The 27,588-nt window shown below is 36.4% G+C and overlaps 1 protein-coding gene across 11 annotated transcripts in view; it reads left to right on the top strand.

Moving 5' to 3' along the window:
- TENM2 (teneurin transmembrane protein 2) overlaps window positions 1–27,588 on the top strand; it is a 1,067,106-nt gene that overhangs the window by 233,637 nt on the left and 805,881 nt on the right. For 10 of the 11 annotated variants that reach the window (XM_060765004.2, XM_060765001.2, XM_060765000.2 and 7 more), the window contains one exon: window positions 5,084–5,359. The exons of the other annotated variant lie outside the window; for it this stretch is intronic. In XM_060765004.2, the coding sequence (XP_060620987.2) occupies window positions 5,084–5,359 (276 nt within the window). The remainder of the gene's footprint in view (window positions 1–5,083; window positions 5,360–27,588) is intronic. 11 annotated transcript variants of the gene reach the window in all.

Raw genomic sequence — 27,588 nt, 5'->3', positions numbered from 1 at the left:
AGACAGACAGACAGACAGACATGTTCAGGTATTCCATTTCCAATCATTTATTGTAAATTGGGATTGTGCCTATTTCAGAATACAAATATCTTAATTAGAAATCACAAATGTATCATTAAGCATGTGTTTGTGGTTGTACTATATCTCTGTTCTTGATTATTTGAAGCCAAGACATTTTCTGCCTGAGGTTAAGTAGAAAATTGTGTCTTCCTCCACCCATTTAAAGCAGGAAAGCTAAAGTTCAATCAATCATTTTTATCTAATATGTGGCCTGAACGATTATTGGATGTAGACATTTCATTCATTTTTCTGTCACTGGTCCCTCCCCATTAGTCAAATGATTAAAAATTGAATGCACATTCACAAATAATTATAATAATTAATTGCAAAATAAAAAGTTTGGAAAATGTGCCCAAATTTACTTTGGCCATTGAGCAAAATATTTTAAAGCATGCATGTTAAACTATATTTTAAAAAAAATTACACTGGGGAAAACATGCCTGAATTTCTAAGCAGATGGGGGGGGGGGGGGGAGGGGAGTATAGTGACTTGTAATTAAATACAGACAGAAAAAAAATCAACAACAACAATAAAATGAGAGTGTCTAATTTCCATATCTTTAAGTCAACGTGTGGAGCCCCCGGTGGCGCAGTGGGTTAAAGCACTGAGCTGCTGAGCTTGTTGATCGAAAGGTCACAGGTTCGATTCCGGGGAGCGGCGTGAGCTTCCGCTGTCAGCCCTAGCTTCTGCCAACCTAGCAGTTCAAAAACATGCAAATGTGAGTAGATCAATAGGTACCGCTCCGGCGGGAAGGTAACGGCGCTCCATACAGTCATGCTGGCCACATGACCTTGGAGGTGTCTACGGACAATGCTGGCTCTTTGGCTTAGAAATGGAGATGAGCACCACACCCCAGAGTCAGACATGACTGGACTTAATGTCAGGGGACTACCTTTACCTTAAGTCAACGTGCACAATTATTCAAAATATTTTGACACGTATACAAAAATCTCTTGCCATTTTTAGCCATAATAGCAGTTTTCCATCCATGACACATAATTCCTGCTACTAAAGGTGATGCTTCAGTCTCATTAATGGTCGGGCCAATCTTAGATCAGATATCTTTTTCAATGAAACATTGTGAACAAATTAGTCCAAATTTAATGAAGATGAAATGACAAGTTTTACCAGGTGACATTACTGCTAGAGTTGTCAAGTGTCAGGTAGTTTATTGGCACTGAATCGTTCTAACCCTTTATGTCTCATTTGGAAAGCTAGTTAAGAAATCTTATTTTCTAATAAGTTACTCTTTTCAGTCCTTGATGATAAACTGTAAAGACTAATGTGGTGATAGAGGGAATTATCCAAGATAGGTTAAACATTTTTTTTAAAAAATCATACCTTTTTGGTTTATTAGTAGTGAAAAAAATCAAGTCATGTTACTTTACTTGTATATTGCCCCACAACACTACAAGATTCTGCTATTTTGTTGAAATGTCTGTTGTGGCTGAGCTTTGGCACAAATTAGTGCCCAAATTGTGATCATTGATCTTTGACTACATGTCTGTTCATGCTTCTCTGGACGCAAGAGGACTTTTCTCTTTTTGTGATGTCATGAATGTTCATTTTGGGTCTGAATTTTCCTTTACCAAACCCATGTATTTAGATCTCATCTCTAATGTCTGCAAAATGGGGATAGTAAAAATGACCAACTGTATTGCACTCTATCCAAAACTTTTTTTTGATATTATACACTCGCTGTGCTTTCTGAAATTCCCAGTACACCGGCAGCAATCTCTTTGACAGTCCAGGCACAGAGAATTCTCACACAAAGCTCAATGTATGCAGACCATCTGTGTGTAGACTATCTTTGAACTGGGGCACTCATCCAACATTGGCATGAGAAGAGGATAAGAACAGAGCAGCTCAGATTCCCTTGTGAAACAAACCAGCCTGGAAATGAGGCAAGAGGGGAAGGAACTGTTGTGGCTGGAAGCCTCTCTAAGCCCTCTGGCCTCTTTGCAGTTTCCATGGTTAGCATACCAATATTGGTGGCTCCAGCACAAAAAGTGCACTGTTTGGGGCTGTCTTTCTGTTCTACCTGCTCCAGAAGTCTTTGCCTCGTCGGAACATTGTGTTCTCCCATTCGACATTTCCTGTATTCATGTTCTCTGTCAGACATCAGTTAACTGGTTTCAGAACAGTCTTTATTTCTCAACCTCCTATTTTCTTGCTTTAAAATGAGATGAATAAAAATTGACATTTTATGACTGTGCCTAGAATTGCATGACATGTTTTCTTAATTTAGTAAGATCACTTCTTTCATTCTCAGGGTTTTCATGTATAAGATAGAGAAAATGTCTTGTAAGTGATGTCATTGGGTTGAAAATTTCAGATTACCATCTGTTAGGATTTCTGGGAGTTGAAGGCCAAAACATCTGGGGACCCACAGGTTGAGAACCATTGATCTAGAAGGTCTGCCAGTCACTCCAGACTTTCCAGATTGTATACAGGATGTAATTCTAGTGTCCACTCCCTTACCTCCAAAATTCATCCATTGTGGAGTGTTCCGGGACCCCATAGTCAGCAAATGTAACCTCTACATGATTCTTAATTTCCAACCTGGAATATTTGTTTTGTTTTCGTGAATATTAACTGAAGACCTGTACTGTCAAATTCTAGGGCCTATGATTTCTGTTCTTCTGTCCCATTTTAACCACTCTTAGAATGTTTCTGCTGTAGACATTTAGTGAAGTTTTTTTTTCCAAAAGTGAGCAATCCATTTTTGTGGCATATGCAAATGGAGAGATACTTATCTAAAGACAAAACAGGATAATAATTAAACAAACAATGTGAAAATCTTGGTCCTTGCAGCTGACTAATTTTTTAAAATACAGTCTAAACCAGGAAATAAATAGTTACAATTATGTCAAGATAACACGTCTATATTAAATATTCACTTGATGTCTGCATTAAGGACCTAATCCATCTATAGAAGTTTAAAAAATATATGGTGTCTCTCCCTCTCTTTCTTCTCTGCACACACACACACTTACCATGAATGGCAGGCATAAATACAATCAACAGAGTAGTAGAGCCAGTGCTTGCAGGGTGGAAGGACCCTGCTGATTTGATTAGCAAGGAGAATAATATCATCTGCCACCTCCATCAGCCCTCCCTGTTCAGTCTCAGCTGTAATCCACCCTGTATCTGGAGGGCAGGGAATGGATTTTTCTACTTGCAATGTATTGTTGCTAGTCATACCTGGTGTAATAGAAAGTATTTCAGGGTGGCTTAGTCTTGAATGGACCATTAAAACTTGATAACTTTACAAGAGTCCTGCTCTAGGTGAAGATGAAAACTGTGAAAACTAGCTTGTTGAAATCCTGTTGACAGAAGTGGTTGACAATGCGAGAAGTATTTCTTCCTGCTGCTAGGAAAAGGAATGCCGAGAAAAGCTTGAGTGGTGAACTTGCACTGTTTTGAAACATGTAGCGCTCTCTTTTTCTTTTCATGTAATTTCTGTTCTCTTAACTCTAATATACTATCTAGTACACTATTATATCCCAATTCACCATAATGTGATTTTCAGCAGATCAACAAACTGGGTATTGTGCTATCTATTCTTTCAGGAGATTACACACAAGGCTCATCTACACAAACCAAAAATCAAAGTCAGGTCCAGAGTAACAATACTCTGGCCTGTCCCTGGGAAAAGCTACAATGCCCACATTCATTCTGCCATAGCAGTGGACAGTGTCTAGACAAAACCCAGTTCAGCCCCCCTGGGCAACCATCCTTACCTGCACTATCCCTTGTCATCACAATAGCTGGAGATCTTGGGTTTGACATGTGGACATCAGCAAAAGTACCTGTATGAACTGGGAAAATGAGGGGGGAATCACCCCACTCGGTTCCTCAGGTTGGTAGCCACCTTTGTTGAAATGAGCAAAGGTGCTCAGTAGTGCCCATGGGTTTTTTGGAGCAATGTTGCTGGCTGCTGCAGCAATGATAGTAAAGGTAAGTTCTACATCTTTTCTACTGCATCATGGAAGTAGAAGTGATTCAACTGTCCAGTTCAGACCAACCATGAAATGTGGGGCTGTTCTGGAGTTTCTGCAAAACTTTGGAGTATTCCCTAATATCTGCTAATAACCATATTATGAGATAGAAGTCCCTAGATATTATGTGGACACCCAAAAGTGACTTCTGGCACAATTCTGGGTTTCTGACCAATGTAGATAGGAGAAACAGAAGGAGAAATAGACCTTCCTGCTTTTTGGATTCTTCTTGGTGGTTATGGGGACTATATGTGATGATCCACTACACTTTACATCTGCCACTACACCACTGTCAATAAAAGAAAGTGAATGTTTTAACGAAGAATCCAGTCTTCTGGCCAATGGAGTATCACAATGACGATAATCAAAAATCAATCATTCTTCATAGGAAATGTATACAATACTGGTGAAATTTATCTTACAAACCCATCACATTGTTACAGTATGCATCCTGGGCTAAATGAACTTTGACATCTCACTACCACCTGGCTAAATATCTGGTTATTTCTAATAAGTTATGTCTATCCATCATTGCTATTAAACTTTCAGCTGTTAGTTTCCTATAGTCAAGAAAGAACATGTAATATGTTTACAAGCCTTTCATAATTCATTTTAATCTACCACCATTAGCTACTGTGTTCTTACATAATTCATATAAGTCAATATTTTTTTTAAAAAAAGAGTCCTCTGACAAAAGGGAAGAGCATTGCACTTTATTATGTAATGACTAACAAACACTATTAGAAGTTAAGTATCTACTCATTTTAAAAAAACAAACAAACAAACAAACTGGGACAATTGCTCTGGACTCTTATGTGTATATGTGTATGTGTTTGCTATATTGCTCTGCCTGAACAGCCTTGCCAATAATCTACACAACCTATTTCTATACATGTAATGTTCTGCATGAATGGGAAGGTAAAAAAAGGTCTGTTACTTTCTTTTCAAATACATTTACATTTAAATTTTAAAAGTAGCCTCGCATTTTAATTATCCCCTTTCCACCCTTTTTATTTTCATAGGAACTAACTTCACCCTCGCTGAACTAGGAATCTGTGAGCCCTCTCCCCACCGAAGTGGCTACTGCTCAGACATAGGAATACTTCACCAAGGCTACTCCCTCAGCACTGGCTCCGACGTTGACTCAGATACCGAGGGAGGGATGTCGCCAGAGCATGCCATACGACTGTGGGGCAGAGGGATTAAGTCCAGGCGCAGCTCCGGTCTGTCAAGCCGAGAAAACTCTGCCCTTACCCTGACTGACTCTGACAATGACAATAAATCAGATGAGGAAAACGGTAGGCCTGTTTATCCAGTAAATTTCATAATACACTTATGTACATGCATAAGGGGGGGGGGGTCAAATCTTTTCCATACAATTCACACACACACACACACACACACACACACACATTATTGTTGTGAAATAAAAATGCTACTAAAATGAATTGGTGATCTGAATAAAAGATGAAGATTTTGAAGATTTCTAATATATTGGGATGAGAGGTTTAGTTATAGCAAATATATGGTATTTTTAGGAAGAAGTTTTTTAAAAGTCAGATTTCTAACCCTCATGAGAGTCAGCCTTTGTAATTTACAGCTGGATGACAGCATTATCAGATATTAATTGTTCCTGTTTTCTGTGAAACTGCGAAACATGATGATGAGATACAAGGTTTTCAAAAGTTTGTTATTATAGGTTTTAGCTTTAGTTTGAAATTGGGCTCTGTGAGTGGTTTTGTTTGTTTTTCTTGACATGCTAAAGATCTTTTTAGAATAAAATTGTATTTCATGGAAAGTCAGGTTTCATGTCTGCAGTGAATAAAAAAATCATGCCAGGAGATATTGACATTAAACAAACATGTTTTAAACATTGTATTATGCAACATGTTTAATATGTTCACTATACTAAAGGGCCACTGTTCTGAACAGTAGTTTTTCTAGTTAATTTCTATAATGTACAAAGCTGAATCATAGATATATTTGTCTCAAACCATTAGTTTGTTTGTTGGAGTTAAATTCTGAGAAATGTTTCAAATTTCAATTTCAAACTGAAAATAAAAATCAATATTTTATTTACAGAACAAAAAAAGGAGGAAAACAGCTTTCCTTAATTAAAAAACAATTAAGAAAATATGATTTGTACTTTATAGGCAAATTTACACTAATTGGTCAACTATTTTATATTGCAGTTATACTAGCATCGATATCAATGTTAATAAATATATTTGTTCCTCTGTTTCAAAAATATTGTTTTGGTCATGATAATCAGTGTGTGTTCACATAACTGATTTTGTAAATTTTACAGATATATTATCACACAGATTGACAATTGTCCCACTGTTTCAATACTGCAGCATTGGTGCTTACAAAGCTATCATTAATTTCTCACGCCTGTGCCCAGCAATGTTTTCCCATGTAATAAACACTGTGTCCTTCAGATCTAAATCAATAACCTGTTAGGTATGCATCTCCTGAAAAGGGGGGATAACAAGAATCTATATCTTGGGGAGAAAGAAGCACTCCCTTATGCAATTTCAACTTTTTATCAATTCTCTTCCAGTCTTCTTGGTCTTTGAACAAGGAATTTTATGCCATTGCACCTGCCTGTGTAAGCAGTGGCTATGATGAATAGATTGCACTGAAACTATGGTATTTCAGGTTCTTAAAGCCCCCCCCCCCTTCCATACCATAGTTCAGCTGCTGTATTAAACACACTAAATAGCTCTTTAAAAGTGGCATTTTGATACTGAATGCTAATCACAGATTATATCATTCCACTTCAAAATAATAAACTGTCAATTTTCCTTTGGTACTAAATCAATTTTGGCACTTTTCTGTACATTTCCAAGTAGCTTAGTGGAAGCTTAATTGCAATAAATCACTCTAATACGAATATTTTTAACACTGGTGCTCCTTCGAATTCATATGCTAGGCTTATGGGGCAAGAGGGTGTGAGGGGGGAGAGAAAACCTCTTTACTTTTAAAGCTAGAGAGAGTGAATGTTAAGGTAGAATTACTATGTGTCTTGAAATATGATTAGATTTGAAACGTATGTCGAATAGCTAAAGTAAAATGTTTTGTAATTATCATGCAATTGCATATATGCATGGAGGCACACATACACATATTTATTAGGCCTGTGCGGTTTCGTTCATTAATTCGTTATTTCGTTATTAAATCGTTATTTTTACCATATCCGAAGCTATTTCAAAACACATTTTTAAACCCAGAAGGGTTTAAAAATATCGAAACAGCAGCCCCATATATTTTACGAGCTTCAGCTCGTGTCGTTAATGGGATGGAGGCTGCTGTGCTGAGTGCTGCTGGTGCCTGGGAGCCAATCCGGCGCTCCCAAGCACCCCAGCAGTGCACCGTGGCAGGAGCCGATTGGATGGCGCGCGCGCGCTCACCCTTACAACCGGCCTCCGCGCGCCATCCAATCGGCTCCGGCTCCTGCGCCCCCCTCCTCCTCCTCCTCCTCCCAGCTGTGTTGCAGGAAGTGCTAGGAGGAGGAGGAGGAGGAGGGTGCAGGAGCCGGAACCGGATGGCGCGCGGAGGCCGGTTGTAAGGGTGAGCGCGCGCTCCTGCGCCCTCCTCCTCCTCCTCCTCCTCCTCCTAGCACTTCCTGCAACACAGCTGGGAGGAGGAGGAGGAGGAGGAGGAGGGCGCAGGAGCGCGCGCTCACCCTTACAACCGGCCTCCGCGCGCCATCCGGCTCCGGCTCCTGCGCCCTCCTCCTCCTCCTCCTCCTCCCAGCTGTGTTGCAGGAAGTGTCAGGAGGAGGAGGAGGAGGAGGAGGGCGCAGGAGCCGGAGCCGGATGGCGCGCGGAGGCCGGTTGTGTGAGTTTTCAGGGCTGTATGTATGACCATGTTCCAGAAGCATTCTCTCCTGACATTTTGCCCACATCTATGGCAGGCATCCTCAGAGGTCTGTTGGAAACTAGGCAAATGGAGTTATCTAATATCTATGGAATGTCCAGGGTGGGAGAAATGAAAGCCATTCAATGCTAATCAAGGTGACCATTACTGCAACATTCACACTTACAAAATGTTTTGTAAATATTAACGAAATTTCGTAAATAACAAAACATTTTTTTGGAAAGTTTTGTAAATATTTTAAATATCGAAACAAAAAAACACCCCAATTACAAATCGATTTTAGAAACAAATTTTTTCTTGATCAAACAGGCCTAATATTTATATAAGCATTTAATGTTAGGCATGCAAAGGCACATATACCTTTTTATTATCTCGTAGTGTGTTTTTTAAGCTCATCAAAGTATTGTTTCAATATGTTTGAATTGTTTTATTGTTAAAAGGGATCTACAACAATAACACAGCTACTCATTAACTTATTGCTTCTAATCAAAAACCATACACCTTGTCTTATAATGTTGCTGTGTATCTAGTGCTTTTGGAAACTACTCCTGTTTTGCAATTACATTAAATACTTGTTCATCCCGCAACAGAATTATGCATATACAGCCTGCAGTTTCTAATTTTGTCACTTTAACAAATGTCTAGAAAACTGGATCTGTTGATTTTCAATCCAGATACTTACTACACCAATGAAATGTTTTGGGAACACTGTGACTTCTTTGTGTCTGTTAGACAGAAAATGTATGTAACAATTAGAATATTTGGATCTGCAAAATGTCTTGATACATGGCAGTCTGAACTAAAACAAGAAGAGCAAAAAGTGTATGCAAATGTGTATGTATTTCTTAAATGACCTTAAATTCCAGCCTTAAGACAGTCTGGCATATTATTCCACTTGCTGTAAAATCTACCCACATTTTAACTTATACACTTAACTTACAATTTGCATGCTCTTTGGATAAAAAGTAAAACTATTCTGTTAAAGTGCAGGTATTTGACACTATAATGCAATTAAGAGTAGCTGCTAAGTGAAACTTCAAACAGTTTGAAATCATCTCTTCATCATGTACAAGAAGGTAAAATGATTTCAGTTAAAATAGCAAAATGAATTGGGGAAAGAGGTGGTAGTTATATAAAACTAGTTACGTAAAACCAAAGTTTTGTAGTTTGCTGATTCAGAAAACAAACTTCTTCAACTTGTAATATTCAGATTCACTTGAAGGCAAACACTAATTAGATTTCAAAGCAATTTATTTAAATGAGCTGAATTATCCCAGCTAGTGATGGGCAAAAACTACCACCACCCACTTGATTCAAGATTGGGAGGGATATACCAACTGTTGTCTCATAAAGTGAAATGTATAGCTCTTTTTGAAAAAATGCTATGCTCCTAACAACTAAGAATGGGAAAACTAATTGAAAAGAGGTACTTATAACAACAAGCACTGATTTATTCATTATTAAGGCTCTGTTCGGTCTACAACTCCACTGCCTTCCACTATCTGTTTCCACTTCTGTTCTCTTAAGGATCCCTCAACCGTCCATGAATAAAAGAAATGGTGTCTAGTATAATAAAGGCAATGAGGAATGGATTCTGGTTTGTAGAGAGGGGCATAATGATTTCAATTCCTGGCATTTTCATATATTTTCCCTCAAGGGCATTTGTTAGCATGCATTTGCAGCAAGAACTACCAGTCTACCAGTCTAACCCTTCTACATTCACCTATATCCCAGGATCTGATCCCAGATTATCTACTTTGAACTGGATTATATGAGTTTCCACTGCCAGATAATCTGGGATAAGCAGATGATTGGGATCAGATCCTGAAATATAGGGCAGTGTGGAAGGGGCCTAATACCTTTGTCTGTCCTTGATGAGAAGGTGAAAATAAGTGCTTTAAGAACAATTTGTGCACACACAAAAATCAATCCCTTTTGGGGGGTCATGCTTCTGTACTAAAGCCACAATTAGTGGTGCAGTGGTGTTTCTAGATGCTTCCTCCATGAGCCTACTCAGAATACCATACTATTTAAAATATTTATCCTATTACAAACAAAAATTAGGAAATTTCATCATGTGAGTCTGGAATATTTATTCTCTGATCCAAGTAGTTATGTTACATCTAGATAAAAATACTGCCCCCCTCCCCTCCCCTCCCCACAGCTTCTGGAAAGGCAAGTGCAAACAATTGGAAAGAACTCAGTAAGGTGATGTTTCTTTTTTCCCTATGCTTAATCTTTTGTATGTAATTTGCTTGTATGTAATTGTAATATTAGCTGGCAATGTTTGTGGCTTATATCCAGTGTTATACTAATGTTCACCTGTGTGTGTGTGTGTGTGTGTGTGTGTGTGTGTTTCTGTGTATTGGAATTCAGCCATGACGCAGAATAATTTGAGTGCATTCAAACTATATGATGTTTGGTTACTAAAAACGCAGTGGACTAAATTTAATGTTACTCTTAACTACATGAATAGAAACTTGTTAAATACCAGTTACATTTTGTTGGGTTTACTATACCTAGGACTATCATTGCATTTGGCCCAATGAAATTGTATGGCCCCTATATTAAAAACTCATCTTCCAGAAGCTCGAAACATTTTCCCTACATCTTCTGCTACATTTGCAAAACCTGTAGCAACAGAGGAGGTGAGCAAAGTACGACAAATGTATCTTGGTTTGATTAGTGCCTGGAATATAAGAGAAGGTTCTGAATGAGTTGACCATAATACATCATCATCAAAAAAAAAAAAAAAAAGACAAGGTTTGGCATAAAACTACTCCTGGTTGAGAGTGAGAGGAAGAGATGCAAAATTCAAATCATTATAATTTAAATAGACGTATATAGGGTTGTCATACTACAAATTGTTGCCACATGTCAGTTTCTAGGCATGTCGCCTAGTATGTATGTGGACCACCAGCTGGTCCAGATTTTGAGTTTCATTTTTTCTTAAAGAAAGCTGTTGTAGTAGTGAGATTTTGGGCCAAAACATACAGTTACTCTTCTGTCCAATTGTCTTCTGAAAAATAAGCTGGTCTTGCCTTGTCATATGTTTAACCAATGAGTGAAGTCTCATCAGTTATCACTGACACTTGTTCATCCTCTCTCAATTCCAATTTCAAGTTCTTTGGGTCAATATTACACCTGGGTCAATATTACACCTTTACAAGATAGCCTAACCTTTGGAGGAAATCCTAGCTGAAGTCTGTTCCTAGCAAAGAGTCATTTCTGTGGCTGTAAAGGAAGACAAATGTAAACAGGGGACAAGGTGGAGCAAGCTGGAAAAAGGAAGAGAGAGTAGGATGTACAACAGGTGTGTGCAAAATGCAAAATAAGGGAGCTGTTTAAAAATGTACCAAAATTGAAAAATAGTGGTTGAGAAAATTCAATTATTTATGTGTTGAATTGCATGGTTAAAATGCAAATAAATAATATGCCTGTTTATAATAATTGGCAAATTGGATGCCAGTTATTTGAAGGGCTGATATGGTAGCTCCCAACATATATCTCTGCCTATGTAGAAAATCTGTGACTGGTTGATCTGGCTATTAATTTTAATGGGGAATTTCAAGGCTGTTCTTACTCTTGTGATTCTTTATCTCTAAAACACAGGACTAGACAACCCTTCATATAGATTTTAACTTCAAGGGAGGACCATCCTCTAACAGACCTTCAAACAGAGGATTGTCAACAATAGCATAATCAGAAGCATAATAGTTCCTGATCTCTCTCTTCGCACTACCATTATTATGGTTGTTGCCACAGCCAGCATTTATGTAAGGCCTAGAAGCATCTTTTCTGAAATATCAGAGCTTCCTGGGGGCAGGGGTAGTGGAGAATGAGGAGCAACATGCAAAAAGGCAGACTGTGGTGTTGGAAGCACACTGAGAGTGGACATTTTCCAAATGGTAAGAAGTGTAAATAGGTACAAACTAGATGATTATCACAAAGCAATTATGACTTTTTAATGGAATTATTTTAAGTGGTCAGGAATATTCAAACATTATAAATATTTGGTGAAAACTATTTTATTTTGATTAAAGTTGCAGTCATGGAGATATTTATTTATAATTGGATTCATACAGATTTTTAAATAACATGCATACACTCAAAATTATGCTTTTCCTTTTAATGTAAAATTGATATCTCTTACTATCACAACAACGTTGAAGTCAAATTTAGGACAGATTCTGTAAACAAAATTGCATGCTGATATTCCAGACTACCATGACTACAACAATGACTGTGTCTTTGAATTCAAGACAAGCTGCCTATGTTTCACACCTCATCAGCTAATAATAAAGAAGGATAAATATTCTGTATTAAGCATTTCTGAAATCCCTTTTACAAGAAAACTGTAACATCAGAGACAAAAAAACAGGGCTGGGTCAAGAAGATGTCCTTGAGGTATAGGATTTTGCCATTTTCTGATTGGAAATAAAGCAAATATGGACTAAGGACTCAATTTACAATGTTATAATTTTATTTTAATAATTCCTAGATTATTAATAAAGTTTGAGTGTGTGAATTGTGTGTCAGTGTTCCAAAGGTCCCTTTAGCTCATACGGCAAAAAATACCAATATAACAACATATACTGTTAGTAGCAAAATGATAGATTTTTGAAATGTCAAAGCTGAGCGCTTTGTAAGATTTTTTTAAAAAAATTATCTGTTATTACAACATACGTACTCTTATGTCATTGAAATATTATTGACTGGCTTCCAGTTATGAGTGCTTCCCACCAGAAATTAAACATAATTGTATTTTAGGCCATGGTGTCAATCTTTGTACCCTTTGTATTCATTGTTCCTTTTTAAACTCTCATTTCAGCACTTACCCTCATCATATAAAATCCTGCATGCAAATACACACTTCCAAAATACAGAGGGAGAGAGAGAGAGGGAGAGAGAGAGAGAAACAATGCACACATAAACTATAGTGTCTCTATGTTTATGAACACCATCTGGCACAATCACCTTTTCATATTAGCGGCACTCGCTGGTACATTCATAATGGTATAAATCATGTTGGGGAAGAAGGGTCAAGGAAAATAAAGAAACAATTATCACAGCAACTCCAAGTCACGTGAAAATGAAGCAGCAGGCACATTGCCTGTGACCTGTCACCTGTTTTTAAAAGTTGAGGAAGTAAACTACACATTGCTTGCTTTTCCTGGACCTCTGGCTGGCTGCTCCTGAAAAAAAAAAACTTTTTAAAGCCCATAAACAATCAGAAAAGAAGGCAATAGTTCTACTGGTTTTTTTTTTCTAGAATGATGACCTCATTGTTTTTAAGGAAATAGGCTTTGTAAATGCTGTATTTTTAATATGCAATTAAATACACATTCTATGTTATATCATGGATTTAAAAAATGAGTCAGAAGGCAGTGACTATAAACAGGCAAAATAATTCTTTCATTGGTGAAAGGGAATCGACAAGAACATGCAGGAGAGAGCTCTCTTCTGAACTTATGTTTGTTTGGCATATGTTCCCTGTTGAATCTGAGACCCCAGCTTGTGTGTAGGCATAATGCCATGTGGTATAGCAGCAGGGCCATAGGAAATGGGCAATATATGAACATCCTTTGTTTGCTGGAGGCATGAGTCACTTTCAGAAATGTTGAAATGTAGCAGCTGAGTGCTAACAGTGAGAAGACTCTTTCTCAACATTGGATTCACTTTCATGGTTGAAAGAGTAGCTTGTCCTCACAAGGTGGTCTTAAGAGATCCATCGATTCTGAATTAATGATCGCCTATAAGATTAAAGTAGTGGAACATTTACCAAGCTTTATAGGTTTCATATTTCTCCTGACAAATAGAATTTTCAACAATTTGAAATTTAGTGTGCTTTATAACAAAAGAACTTCAGCTGCTGTGATAAAACAGATAGCATTCTATTTCATGTCTTCAAATGAGAGAAATATCTCTGGTTATTATCAGAATTCAGGTGCAGTGGGAAAGTCATGGTAATATATGGCTATGTGCATGGGAGATGTGTAGAGTGAAAACTGGTCAGTTTTCTGTATAGGAAACAGAATGTGCTATATGAAAATATTATTTCTGCACATAAATATTGTTTTATGCATAGAAAATAGAAAGTGCACAAAACATTATGTGAATTTTGCACAGAATGGGTTTGGAACTGTGAACATTATCATAACTCCATCATTCTCCTTGCCAGAGTTTTCTAACACTGGAACACATTTTTCAATCAACAATGTGAAATATTTTCAAATATTCTCCTCTTACTTAATAGTACAAATGTGAAGAAGGTATATAAAATTAAGTCCATCAAATCAAGCAGCTGGACAAATTCAATGCAGTGTTGTAGCCCTTTGTAATACAACTACTCAGCAATAGCATTTGTGAGATGCTTGAAGAGATTCTTTACTGACATCCTCATGTTCAATGTTTTTTTTTGCCAAGCACATCACCACGTTACATCCATTGTGCCAGTCACAAATAGATTTGTGCATTTAGCAGTTCATTCAGAATCTGATCTCTGTAACTTCAGATATCCAAGCACATCTTCCACCCAGTCTAACATGGAATCAGGAGCTATCAGTACAATTTTGTGATTTTTCTCCTCATAATACAGGTAAGAATGTTTTGGACTATAGTTTTCATTATTCACTGTTCTTCACAAATATGCAGTTCTTGGCACACAAATGTATGAAATGTGTTTAAAATGATTTTTGTGTTAAATGTGTGCGTGTGTGTTTGTTTAGTGGGAAGGGAACATAATGGGAATGGCTTATATAATAACATTCTCAGAAAAGAAATGAAAAACTAATTTCAACTAAGTACAGGTGCATACCCAGAGCTCTTTCAGAAATGTAAATTCCAATGAGTCTGCTATTTCACTGGGAAAGAGGATTTTGAAGTGCAGAATCTAGCCCTCACACTGACTCCCAAACAGCTGAGTTGTGGAATTTTAACCTTCTTTGAAAGGGCTTCCGGCATGCAGCCCCAGCTGTTAGATTACAGAGAGCAACTACACATGCAGAACCAATCTGTGCTTGTAGTTTCCTATGCAACCATAATACTCCTAATTGGATGACAGCATTGAAGTCTAACCAGTGTATGCACTCCATGACAGCATATGTATCTCATTTCATTTTCCTTTTTTCTTATCCTATCCATGTCTATTGAGTGAGCAATATGCTCCACTTAAATCAATACGACATATTTCCTAGTACATTGGCTTAGAAACGCTATCTGAATTTTCATCTTCATTTCTATGGTGCCAGCAAGTTCTTTTCCTTACAGTATTTTAAAGGTGCAAAGTACTTTCCCCCGAAGATTCACTTTTTTACTACCCATCTGGGATGCAACTACACTGCCAAATAATGTGTGACAGTAATCATATCAGCCTAGGGTATCCAAACAATGTCCCATAGTAAGGCAATGTAACCTGGGATAAACCTGATCTGAACTTTTGCTGGTGCTTCAGCTGTGGAGACTACTATCAGGAATCACCATAGTAGTTTTCACAGTCATCCTGGGCTCAAGCAGCCCAGGGAGGTGGGACGGCAGTGCCACCCTTCCCTCCTTGAGCCCCATTTCACCCCAAAACAGAAGAAATAGCATGTTTACTGATGCAAGAAGCTTCCTGGTAGCTCCATGGCATTCAGAAATGGTGCAAACAAGCTTTGAGAGGGAAAGGGAAAATTCCCCTTTCAAAATGCTGTAGCAGCATTTTCAAGTGCCAGGAAGCTAAGGCAAGCATCCTGCCTCTGGCTTTTTCTCTATTTTAAGGGCTAAATAAGGATGAGGGTGGCAGGGAGGGGAAGGGGATGATGGTCATGCTCACCTGTGCCGATCATGGCTCAACACAAATGGGTATCTGGTCACCCCTATTCAGAGAAGCATGGTTTCACCCTCCTGTCTGGCACCAAAATATGAGTGGAAACATTTTAAATGCCATTTTCATCAGTGTAGAAGGGCTCTGAGAGTCTATTGTATTTCAGATGGTACAAGAGGACATAAAGGGGGCAATTTTTATATACAGACAAGCTTGTAATATAACTCTTTAACTGATTCATTTTCTCTGATCATTTTACCCAACACTTGTTACATGAAAAACAAAATAAAGCAAAACACACATTTTCCAAAAGCAATCAATGTTTGTGTCATTACCAGTAAGCCTTTGATAATTGCTTAAGCATACCATGACCAGGATATTTAAAAGACATTTTTGCCTATAATTGATGCTTCAGGTTAGGTATTTTGAGAGGGCTGTACTATGGCCTATCGATAACTTCTAGTGCCTAGAAAAACCTTTTATGTTGTTGCATCCAACATGTTGAATGTGGTCTACCAATGAGAAATGTTGAGCTCTCTATGTATCACATCTCTTCTGACAATTAAACCCCCCTTTTGCATAGATATTGTCCTTCTAGAGCAGTGGTTCTCAACCTGGGGTCCCCAGATGTTTTTGGCCTTCAACTCCTAGAAATCCTAACAGCTGGTAAACTGGCTGGGATTTCTGGGAGTTGTAGGCCAAAAAGATCTGGGGACTCCAGGTTGAGAACCACTGTTCTAGAGCATTACTAGCTAAATGGCTGCCCATACTACACCTTCCAGTATTTCCAATGACATATTTCACTGTTGATTATATCTTTGATTCATTTAATTAGATTTTGTTATTTTAAGAAAAGCTTTAATGTGTTCCACTACCCAGTTTTTTGTTAAGGTAGAAATCTTAGATTTTGCTAAGAGGCATAAAAAAGTACTTCCCTTCTGATTCTTAAGCAGAATGGAAATAGTTATAAAAACACCTGGGTATTAAACACATTCAGACTGAAGAGAAGAAGTGAGCATATTTTACAGTGCTCATGTTCAGAATCCTCTGATGTAAAGCTGGCATGCATCTCTACACAGTACTTGCTTGCCCAAGTATAGTAATAACTTTGAAAATTGATGATATGCAGTTCAAATGAAATAAGATCCAGTACAGTTTAGAGCTACCCTCAAATGAGCAATAATAGTCAGCATGCAAAAACTGAAATCAAGTTGTGGAAAAACACTTCTGGTTTCTTTGTGGGGAGTGGGAGTGTGAGTGTTTACACTCTGTTGTTGGTTTGTTTGCTTTTGCAAAATCAACATCCCTGGACACTTCTAGAAGTAAAAAAAATGACATATCTCCCTGCCACCACCTTTTATATATCCAGCACCATCCCTCAATGGGTGTAGAATGACTTTGGAGATCATACAATCAACAGTCCTCACTGTATTCATGTTTGATTTAAATAACTACATTGTAATAGGTAGTCTGTGGTTTACTCTTCTCCATACTCTCTTCTCCATTTTGCTTGGAGAGGAGAGGGCAACCATAATTGCTGAGGTCCCTCTCATGTTGTTAAAGGGTTCGTGTAATTGTAAGATATGGTATCTTTTATGAAAATGGAGTTAACTACTTGTATAATGTTTAAATTAAACAGTTTTAGGTGCCCTGATACTATGTATATGCAGCAACTGAAAACAAAAATAAAAAATAAATCATCACATCTGCATGGAAAGTTTTGAAATTATTGTTTAAAACTGTATCAGATAGAACTGCAGCAAAGAACTGCCTTTACTCTCTTATTAGGAAACCACATAGTGAAAAATCAGCATTGCGGTGTTTCGCAATATTTTTCCCAACGCGCCTCTATCATATTCCTCCTGCATATTTTTCACAAACGACATAGATAAAGCTAATAAAATACCTAGACACAAATACTATAAACTGGGAGTAGATGTGTAACTCTAAATTGTGTGACTTCTTAGTTCTAAATCAAGATCCGACATTTTTGTCTAATAGAAATGTTTGTTACTTTTTGGGGCTTTCTTTTACTGTCTCCATTGCTAAAATAATGGTTTTACATGACTATACACTTACTTGATCATTTCACTGGTTCTAGGAAATGAATTGTTGTCTTAAATCCAGTTGCTAGTCCCATCTAGAGCAGCTCCATAGAATCAATAAAATTTAGTGGAATTCAGTGGGTGTGTTCTAGGGGGATCTAACAATTGCATTTAGAGTTTAGTTCCAAAGTGTAATACATTTCCACTTAGACCTTGCAGTTCTGTTTGATGACAATGTGATCATTCTGTATGGCTGTTTTGAAAGCAAAATACCATGAAGGAAATCTTGCAATGGAACATATTTCCCTCTTTCTCCTTTCTTCCACCCATCTTCTAGTCTTACTTTCTAGTTCTAGCAATACAAATTCTAATAGAATTCACTCATTGCATGTTCTTCCAAAGACTGCATCAATTCAATAAAATGACTTCAGGAAATTAACTATTTTTCAGAGCACTGTGTATTAGAGATGGAATTTCCAAAAATGTTTAAAAATTTCCAAAAATGTTTTTAAAAAACATACTTTTCAAAATAGTTGAGAAACTCTATGGAGAAGAATCCTAGACTGAAAATGATCTTCACAGTTCAGTATTTATTCTGCATAACATTTGTATTGTGCAAAAACAGCAGTTTCTGCTTCGGAAAACATTTTCTGTATGGAAAATAATATTTACATTTAGAAATATAGATTCCTGAACAGAACAGAAAAAAAAGGTTCAGAAGAAAACAACAGTAATTGTGGATTTGTTCATCCATTCATTCATGTCTGATTTTCAAATAAACATCATTTATTGCATTTTCTGCGCAGAAAGAATGCATTTTATGTCCAGGGATTGATATTTCTATGCTGAAATACTATTTTCCCTGTTTTACATGGCAAAATGAGGTGTTTCTGCACAAGTTGCCTATTGGAAATTTTGCTAGGAGCAAGGCTTGAACTGCATGGTTTCAAATACTATTTTGCAGCTGGAAGTGAACTGCTGAAATTATTCATTGCTGCCTATAAGAAGAAACAAACTGAAGAATTAAATTTCTATGGTGTAGTAGATAATTTTGTAAAAAGACATATTTTAATGTTCTTTGCACCTCTGTTATTTAATGCTTTTAAGAAAACATTGCCACTTTTCAAACAAACTTTCCAAACATTTTATATGTGATGCTATAGTCCTTCATCAAACCCTGAGATACTGATGTCTCAGAAGAATAAAATACATGTAGGAAATCCTCCTGAAAGTATTTCTCAAAAGAATGTATTAAAGATGAAATATAAGGATTTTTAGATCAAAAGAATAGTGTTTTTTTTAAAAAAAAATCTGTGGTGTATGATAAATTATTCTGAAAGTATTATAAAAATGTACAAAACTGCACTAGGGAGTAACCAAGAAAGTTAGTAGTGACTGGAATTAAAATACATAAAGCACTAAAGACAAATAGTACTTCATATATTTGTTATAAACCAATAATTTTGCATAATGTGGATATTCACTTTATATTCTGTTTTCTAGTCCTATGAGGAACATATGCACAAATAAATTATCATTTGGGATTACTTCTTTAAAAGCATTTTTATCTCTGATTGAGAATTGATATAGATTGATATGACTGTCACAAAAATAATCAGAAGCCAGTTAAGAGCTGAGATCAGAGAATAATAATGCTGTAGTGACTTTATTCAGAGGACAAATATTGTCCTTTAATGTCACTCAAACATTGGTGCACAGTATGTGATACCAAGCAAGGTAGCTAGAATTATATCACCCTGTTTTATGCTCCCAAGTTTAGTGGAAACACAATTTTCACATTATGATTTAGTACACTGTCAATAAATATTTGTGCATGAGGACAAACTGCAGCCAGAAGAAAAAGCAGAGTCCATATACAACCTATTGGGTTCAACTGGGGCTACTTGGTTGAAACAAAATATTACTGAATAAAGGGAGTGTGGAGATACTCAAATAATTTTGGAAAAAAGAGAATGATTCCACCACAGCTGCAAAAAGTATTACTTAAATATTCACCACTCCTCCAGGCTGCACCAATAAGTGTTATGCATCTTCATTTTTCATTCCTCCTGTGATTAAAAAAAATCAAAGCAGGTAAACTGTGCTAAACCTAAAGGCGTTCTGAATCTTATCCATATTTCTCAATGCCAAATGCTGAAAGCAGCAGAAACCACTCATAATCTTGAAAGGAGTACCACTTTTTTTTTTACCAAAATGGAACACCAGTAATTATTGACCCAACATGACAATGAAGAGGCACAAGAATATCAACCTATTATAAAGCTAGTTATGCTGGGGGAAATGGAAGGAAAAAGGAAGAGGGGCCGACCAAGAGCAAGATAGATGGATGGTATCATTGAAGTGACTGGCTAGACCTTAAGGGAGCTGGGGGTGGTGATGGCCGACAGGGAGCTCTGGCATGGGCTGGTTCATGAGGTCACGAAGAGTCATAAGTGAATGAATGAATGAACAACAAAAGCTAGTTAACTGTACTGAACATAGTGAGCTGCAGGAGGAGTGAGAAACCTAGTTTCTCCTCTCCAACTATTCTTGTGTGGTACCAGAACTCCAAGGACAACTCTATGTCTGGTTTGCTCCCCAGTATTGAATTAGGAAATAAATAATTCTGGGAAAGCCTCAAATAACCAGTTATACTTACATTGCACAAGAGGCAGTTAGGTGAATTGATATCAAATAGGAGGAAAGCCTCTTTGCTGACACACTCCACTCAGGATCACATATGAACCCTCTTTCCTGATGCCCCACACTCAGCAACACAGTGCCCAAGTATCATGACTCATAACCTAGTCTCTTCTGCATTGAGAACTGTAACTCTTCCCTCCAGTTCTGCGTGCCACATTAATCCAGAGCTTTGATTTGCCCACACATATCTGCCACATGTGTTCCAAGCAACATCCTGAGATGGTTTTTAAAGAACTTTTAATGTGGATATAACTGATTTTAATGTTTGTATATATTTATGGTTTTATGTCCCGGCATTTATTTATTTATTTATTTATTTATGACATTTATATCCCGCCCTAATCACCCCGAAGGGGACTCAGAGCGGCTTACAAGATATATATACATACAATATATTATGTTATTAGCATAGTACAATATCAGTATTAAATATTGCTTCTGGTCGCTTCTGGAGTGAGATAATCAGCCACCTATGAAGACGTTGCCCAGGGGACACCTGGATGTCTTGCAATCCTGGCGGGAGGCTTCTCTCATGTGCAAGTGGCCAGCTATTGGTCAAAGGACATTTAATAGAACACCAAGCCTGCAAACTTTGTGTTTTGTTTGTTTGTTTGTTCTTAATGCAATACAACTGTTTTGGTTCACTCCTGACACAATAAATAAATAAATATTAAATATTACTATATTGTACTATACTATTATATTGTAATATTATTAGTAATATTACATGTAATATAAAATATATAATTATAATATTGCATCATTATTAATTTTATATTGTATTACATTATAATTTTATACAATATATTATATTTTTAGCATAGCACAGGAGACATTGAATGTTTGCCATATGTTGTGCCCCACCCTGAGTCCCATACGGGATGAGAAGGGCAGAATAGAAATGTTTTAAATAAAATAAATAAATAAATAAGTGAAAAAGATATCATTACCCACATCAGAAAAATTAATACTATCAGCTCTGTCATACCCCAAAAAGAGTAAATGGTTTCATTCCACCTTTTGGATTTCCTTGGTGCTCAGATGTCTCACTGCAGGAAACTGGGAAGGAGGTCTGAGTGAGACTGCTGTCCTCTAAGTTGTTGTTTTTGGTTTGTTTTGTTTTTTGCCTTCAGAGGTAACCCTAAATGCTGACAGTGCTATCCATTTCATAGGCAATAGGAGATACAGAATTTCTCGATTCAATTGGATCAAGATAACAATTAGAGAACCATATTTTACCACTTTGTGCAAATATATCATAGATAACCAACTAGCATAACAAATAATACCAGTCCAATTATAAATAAATAATCATGCTCTGTTGTATTTGGTATATCATCCTCTCCAATATGTCATTGATGAAAACGAGTACATGTATGGCTGGGCAGCATCAGAGTGTGGCCAAAAAGGGTGCGATGAGGCAACAAGAAGGCGAAACGGAGCAGGTCAAAGGGAATATGATTCAATGGTCTAGAGATATAGGGAGGTCGATAAATATGTCAGAATGGGAGGAAGTCTAGCACCAGAAAATTAAATACACTTATGCATCCGACATGAAAGAAAACTGGTATAAGTCATTCTACAGATGGTATCTCACACCGGACAAGTTAGCTAAGTTCAGTAAAGGGAAGATCAAAGATACATGTTGGAAATGCGGAAAGCATAAAGGGAATTACATCCACATGTGGTGGAAATGCAGCAAGATAAAAGCTTTCTGGCACAAGGTCAACAAAATAATAGAGCTTATACTAGAGGAAAAAATAAAATTAAAACCAGAAACAATGCTACAGGGAATTACAGATACCTTCAAAGATAAAAACTCGGATAAACTGCTCTTTTACTTTACGACAGCCGCCAGAACAGTGATAGCTAAAGTTTGGAAATCAAGAGACATCCCCACTGTGGAGCAGTGGTTGCTTAAGATATGGGACATAATGAACATGGACATACTAACTCAAAAAATATCCCAGAATATAGTGAAACCGCCCAGAACTAACTGGTTAAACTTCATAGAATACATAAAAAGATCGAACAATGAAATTTATATCAGTGTGGAACAGTAAAGAACCTCAAAGGAATATCACCAACAAGCCGACGAATATTTGTCTAACAGAATATAGGGCAAAAGGTTGTCCACCCTTAAATCACCTGTCCAGAAATTCCTGGAAGTACTTTTAAAGACACTTGGGGTGATCCATAAGGTGGTGGGTATGGATAGAATTAAGGTTCACGGACACAGCTTTTCTAAATCGCAATTCCAGATACCAAAACATTGTATTACCAATTTCGCTAACAATCATTGTTACCATGTTTTTCTGTATAATTTCCCCTCCCCACTCTTTCCCGCTTTCTCCCCCCCCCTCTTTTTTCCTCTTGCTCCTCAATGAGCAACATATTCTAAATAAAAAATACAATTTTTTAAAAAAAGAAGGCGAAACTTTTTAGTGAGAAGGAACACACAAAACTACTGCTTTAAACAAGAAGACCGTAGAATGTATGTATTATGGTTAGGAAACCTTGGGAGGGGAAATAAAATAAGGAAATGCAGTGTACTATTTTCATAATAATTCTAATTGTACCTTTTTCTACTTTTATATTTTTGAATAATTTCTTATAAAGTTAAATGATAGCCTAATAGTTGTTAGTGAGCTCCCTTTGTCTCCTGGCAACCAATATTTTTAGACCCAGTCTGCCACTGAGCATTTCTTCCCCCATCACTGCTTGTAAAATTGTTTTTGTGTAATCTCTCTGTGTGTACACACATACAAATACATATATATATACATGCACACAGTGTCCCATAAATGAATGTATCCTTTAACAGATAATAATAGCCATAGTTGTTTGAAGGCTAAGTACATATATTTATATTGACAAATAAATGTTATAACTGATTGAATCAGAGTCACACATGCCAGTTTCAATTATAATTTCATGTAATGTTTTCAAATAGTCATCGCTTCACGACAGTGCACTGCTCACATTGTTGTAGCAGAGTTGAAGTCCTTACTTAAAATTTCTCTTATAATTTTGTGACACTTCTCTTTAATCCTGCTTGGTGTAAACAATATTTCAAAAATGCAATTTTCCCCAGAATTGTATGTTGTTATAGTTATGTACATTTTGGGGAAACACCATGTGTTTGTGAGCATTATTTTTAAATAGATTTTTAAAAATTATTCTTTAAAATTTTGTTAATCATACGTTATATTTCACTAGAATGTATATTTTCAGGGATTTCATTCCTCATGCATATCGGTTTTTTGTGATATTACAATAAATATGCTTAATTTATAGTCACATTGACTTCAAAAGAATTAATTAATAGGTTCTTACAATGTTGCAAATATATTTGTTCATATTTCAGAAATAATTGAAGGAATATTGATTATAAATATACTTTTGTTTCTAAAATAGTAAACAGAAAATGTATTCTCAGTTGTTAAAAAATGATGAGTCATTCCTGAGGTTATTTTCCACATAATATTTGACCTCTCGCTGCATTTGTTACATTAGCAATCCACGTGGAAATCACATTATTCTGATATGATGCATACATGCATATATTTACAGACAACAAATGCAAAGTTGTGCAGGTATCAATTGTATCTTAGTTTAATGTTACCCTTCACATAATACTAAGATACCACAAGCAGCCCTTGGGCAGACCTCATATTCAATTGGACAAATCAATGGTTAAGCTATTTGCCCAGAAATGGAAAAGAAAAAGGATCATATATTTTGGCAAATGGTAGATTTGTGTGAAGCCCAAAGGAGTGGATCGACAAAAAATCAGATAGGATATGACGAAAACAATAATAATAGTTTGGACAACTTGAAAGAAAACATAATGATTTCTTAATTGGGAGGCACATCACATAGTTAATTGAAGTGTCTTTTTGGATATCATAGACTATAAACAATAAATTATAATTGTTTTCTGTTTTATTTTATGACATATTAGACCTGCTACTTCTTTCACTCCATAAATGTGAGAGTAAACCATACTTTTAGCCAATATTAGCCTTTTGGAAGGCACTTACTGTTGTCAGCAAAGCAACAGTGGTGTATTTCTTTTTAATTTTAACAAGAGCAGTTGAAATCTTCCTGTAATCGTTGTTTTCCAGAATACCTTTCTGAGTCATTTTTCATGACCAACCATTGTTGCTGAAAATGTTAGCCACCAGAGTAGCTTACCACCTTTACAGAGCCCTCCATTCTATCCCATCCTCATCTCTCAATATCCTGGAGCAATATTATATCTAGGGCATTCTGTGGGAGATATGGTAATTGCCAACTTGGATATTCTAAACATGCAGCTGTTATTCTTAAAGAGGAGAGAGGGAGGAAACATAACTATTGAGAGCAGAATTCAACAATAACAATTTAGGATCATGTGTAAAGAAATATAAGAAATGTATAGATCTGTACATCAAATGTTCAGACTCACTTACCCAACTATTTCTCTTTGAAATGTCTTCTTCTAGCAAATGTTGAAAATAACATATTTTCATTTTGTTTCTTTGATGTTATAATTAAATATAAAGCAAATATAATTCTATTGTTTGGCATTCCAAAAGTTTCCTGTGCAAATCCAGGGGTTTCTGCATATGCCTTAGGGATTAAAGGGTTTTTCAGTTGGCTACAAATCTCTGTAATGTATTGGTATTTATTCAAGAAGATCTTTTTATATTAGAGTATGTTTTTAAAAGATGGGGCTTTAATAGTGTGTTGTATTCCAAAGAGCCAGCATTGACACAAAAGCCAAATATCTGTTGTTAACCTCCGTTTATATTTCTGCAATCTTGGGGAATATGTCCTGAAATCTGGGACCAAATTCAATTTCTCGTGTCCACCAGAGTAGAACTACTTTATCAATATGATTTATTTACCTATTGACTTACCATTAAGCAGTTACTTAATGAATCTACTATAGATTGGACAAACAATTGCATTTAGGCCATAATCATTTCCACTTCCCATTTATTCAGGGTTAATCTCAACAATGTGAACCTGTCTATTTCAGACAAAATGATTTTAGCCAAGTGATTTGGCCAACATTATCTTTACTCAGCAGAGAGTGGCAAAAACAGGTTAAATGTGCTTAAAAAGAGTGAGCTTACTTGTCTAAAATATTTCTGTATGAAATTGCTGTGGCATTTTGTCTTAAACTTTAGAAATCAAAAGTGTGTTTTTTTAGAATGCAGAAAGCTAAGATCATGAGATTTTTTCCAGCCTAATCTCCTCCATGATTACTTACAAACACATCCTATTGAGCTGAAGGAGAAGTATGGCAGAGCGTGTGTCTAAAGGGTGGTGCTCACAGTTTACAATGCATCGTCTGAATATTGCTAAAAGGTATTTCAAATGGGGATCTGGGGAGAGGGGGTGATAATACAAGGCACTTCTGGCCCAGGTTTTATCTTTGCCTTAATTTGAAATTTTATTCCATCAAAAATAATCTTCCTGTGATTTCCTATTCATAAACTACTGTTTTTATAGGCTAAAATCCCCTACAACTTAATTATTCGAAATGCTTTGGATTTTGGATGAGTCTTGTTTTATTCCAGAATATTTATATTTCTGTATACTTCCATAATAAGATATCTTGGAGGATGAAGTTAATTTATGTTTTGTATTTCCCTTATACACATAGCCTGGTACAATATTTTATTGGTTTTTTATACATTTAACCATCAGAAAGAAAAGGTATCACTATCTCAGCTACTGAAGTGGACTCTTTTTGATTTTGGAATATTTTGGATCCAGAATTCTGGAAAATGAATGCTTATTCTGTATAAATTGTAAGTCCAATTATTTCTGCTGAATTCTCTCTCTGAAGCACCTGACCTGACTTTCTTACATAAACTATAGGGACCCTCATTCATAAACCTCCTCACTATTTGTTTATAGCACATTGTAACATGGGTTTATGCACTGATATCCGAGTAGCAGGTGCTTCTGACTCTGTGGGCAGTTTAGATGATGTGTGGTCCTGTCCAGCAGTGTGGTTCTCTCATATTTTTCACTTCATTGTCGTGTTAATCACTAGTAAAACATAAAGATATAGAGAGTGAGAGGAATGTGGCTATTTTTCCTTGCAAGAAGGGGTACATTTACACCTGCAACAAACTTTCTTCTTCTCATTATTCCCATCAAAGTCTGTTGCTACTTTTGTCAAGAGGAAGGTGAGCTGCTATTTCTAGCATGGCTACCACCTTTTTCAAATAGCTCTAGTTTTATTAGTATATCTTATCATTTGAAAGGAACAAATCCAAAGCTTGACAATTGAAGCTCAGAGAATCAAAATGCAACAGAGAGAAGCAGAAAGAGAGAAAGACATTTTTTCTGAGCAGTTTTTTTTAAGCCACTTTGAGTCTTCTTATGGAGAGAAAAAGCTTGGTAGAAATAATAATGTGGTAATAATAATACTTATTACAGGATTTTCACTGACTTGGATAAAGTGCACTGCTTTTAATAAGTTGAAGTTACCCATTTTGGCTGAGATACTATTTGAGTATGTTAGTGCAGTGGTCTGTTGCTTTCTTCATATATTTTTTTACTAAAGCAGATGGAGGCAGTGAATGAAGGAATATACTTCTATCCAATTATCTATCTCTAGATTTCATTCTATTACATTGTGAACCAAATGGGATCAATGGAAAATTGGTAATTGTAAGCACATTTAGAAATATTGTGAAACTGGAAGTTGTCAAACTAAAAAGTGTTGACGTCAAATGGAAGTCTCCTTACCCAATTAAGGGATTCCTGTTCCATTTCCATCAAGAGGAACTCTGCTTTCAAAGAAGGAGAAAGAATTTTCATAGACATCATGGCCAAGAAGAAGACAGCAAAATACTATCCTGATGAAAAAGAGGTACCCAATATTAAATGCTTAAACAACTGGTGTGTTCCTGAGTGTTGTGCCTTTTTCACCTGGCTATCAATATTATTATTTACCATATATAATTTTATATATATATATATATATATATATATATATATATATATATATATGATTGGACACTTATTGATATGTTGATTCATATTGGCCCTTTAAAATATTACATTTAAAACAGTGTAACTGTTATTA

Source organism: Anolis sagrei, chromosome 2 (assembly GCF_037176765.1).
Source record: "Anolis sagrei isolate rAnoSag1 chromosome 2, rAnoSag1.mat, whole genome shotgun sequence".
Lineage (NCBI taxonomy): Eukaryota > Metazoa > Chordata > Lepidosauria > Squamata > Dactyloidae > Anolis > Anolis sagrei.
Note: the sequence above shows the minus strand (reverse complement) of the source record. Positions and strands in the feature narration are given on the sequence as shown.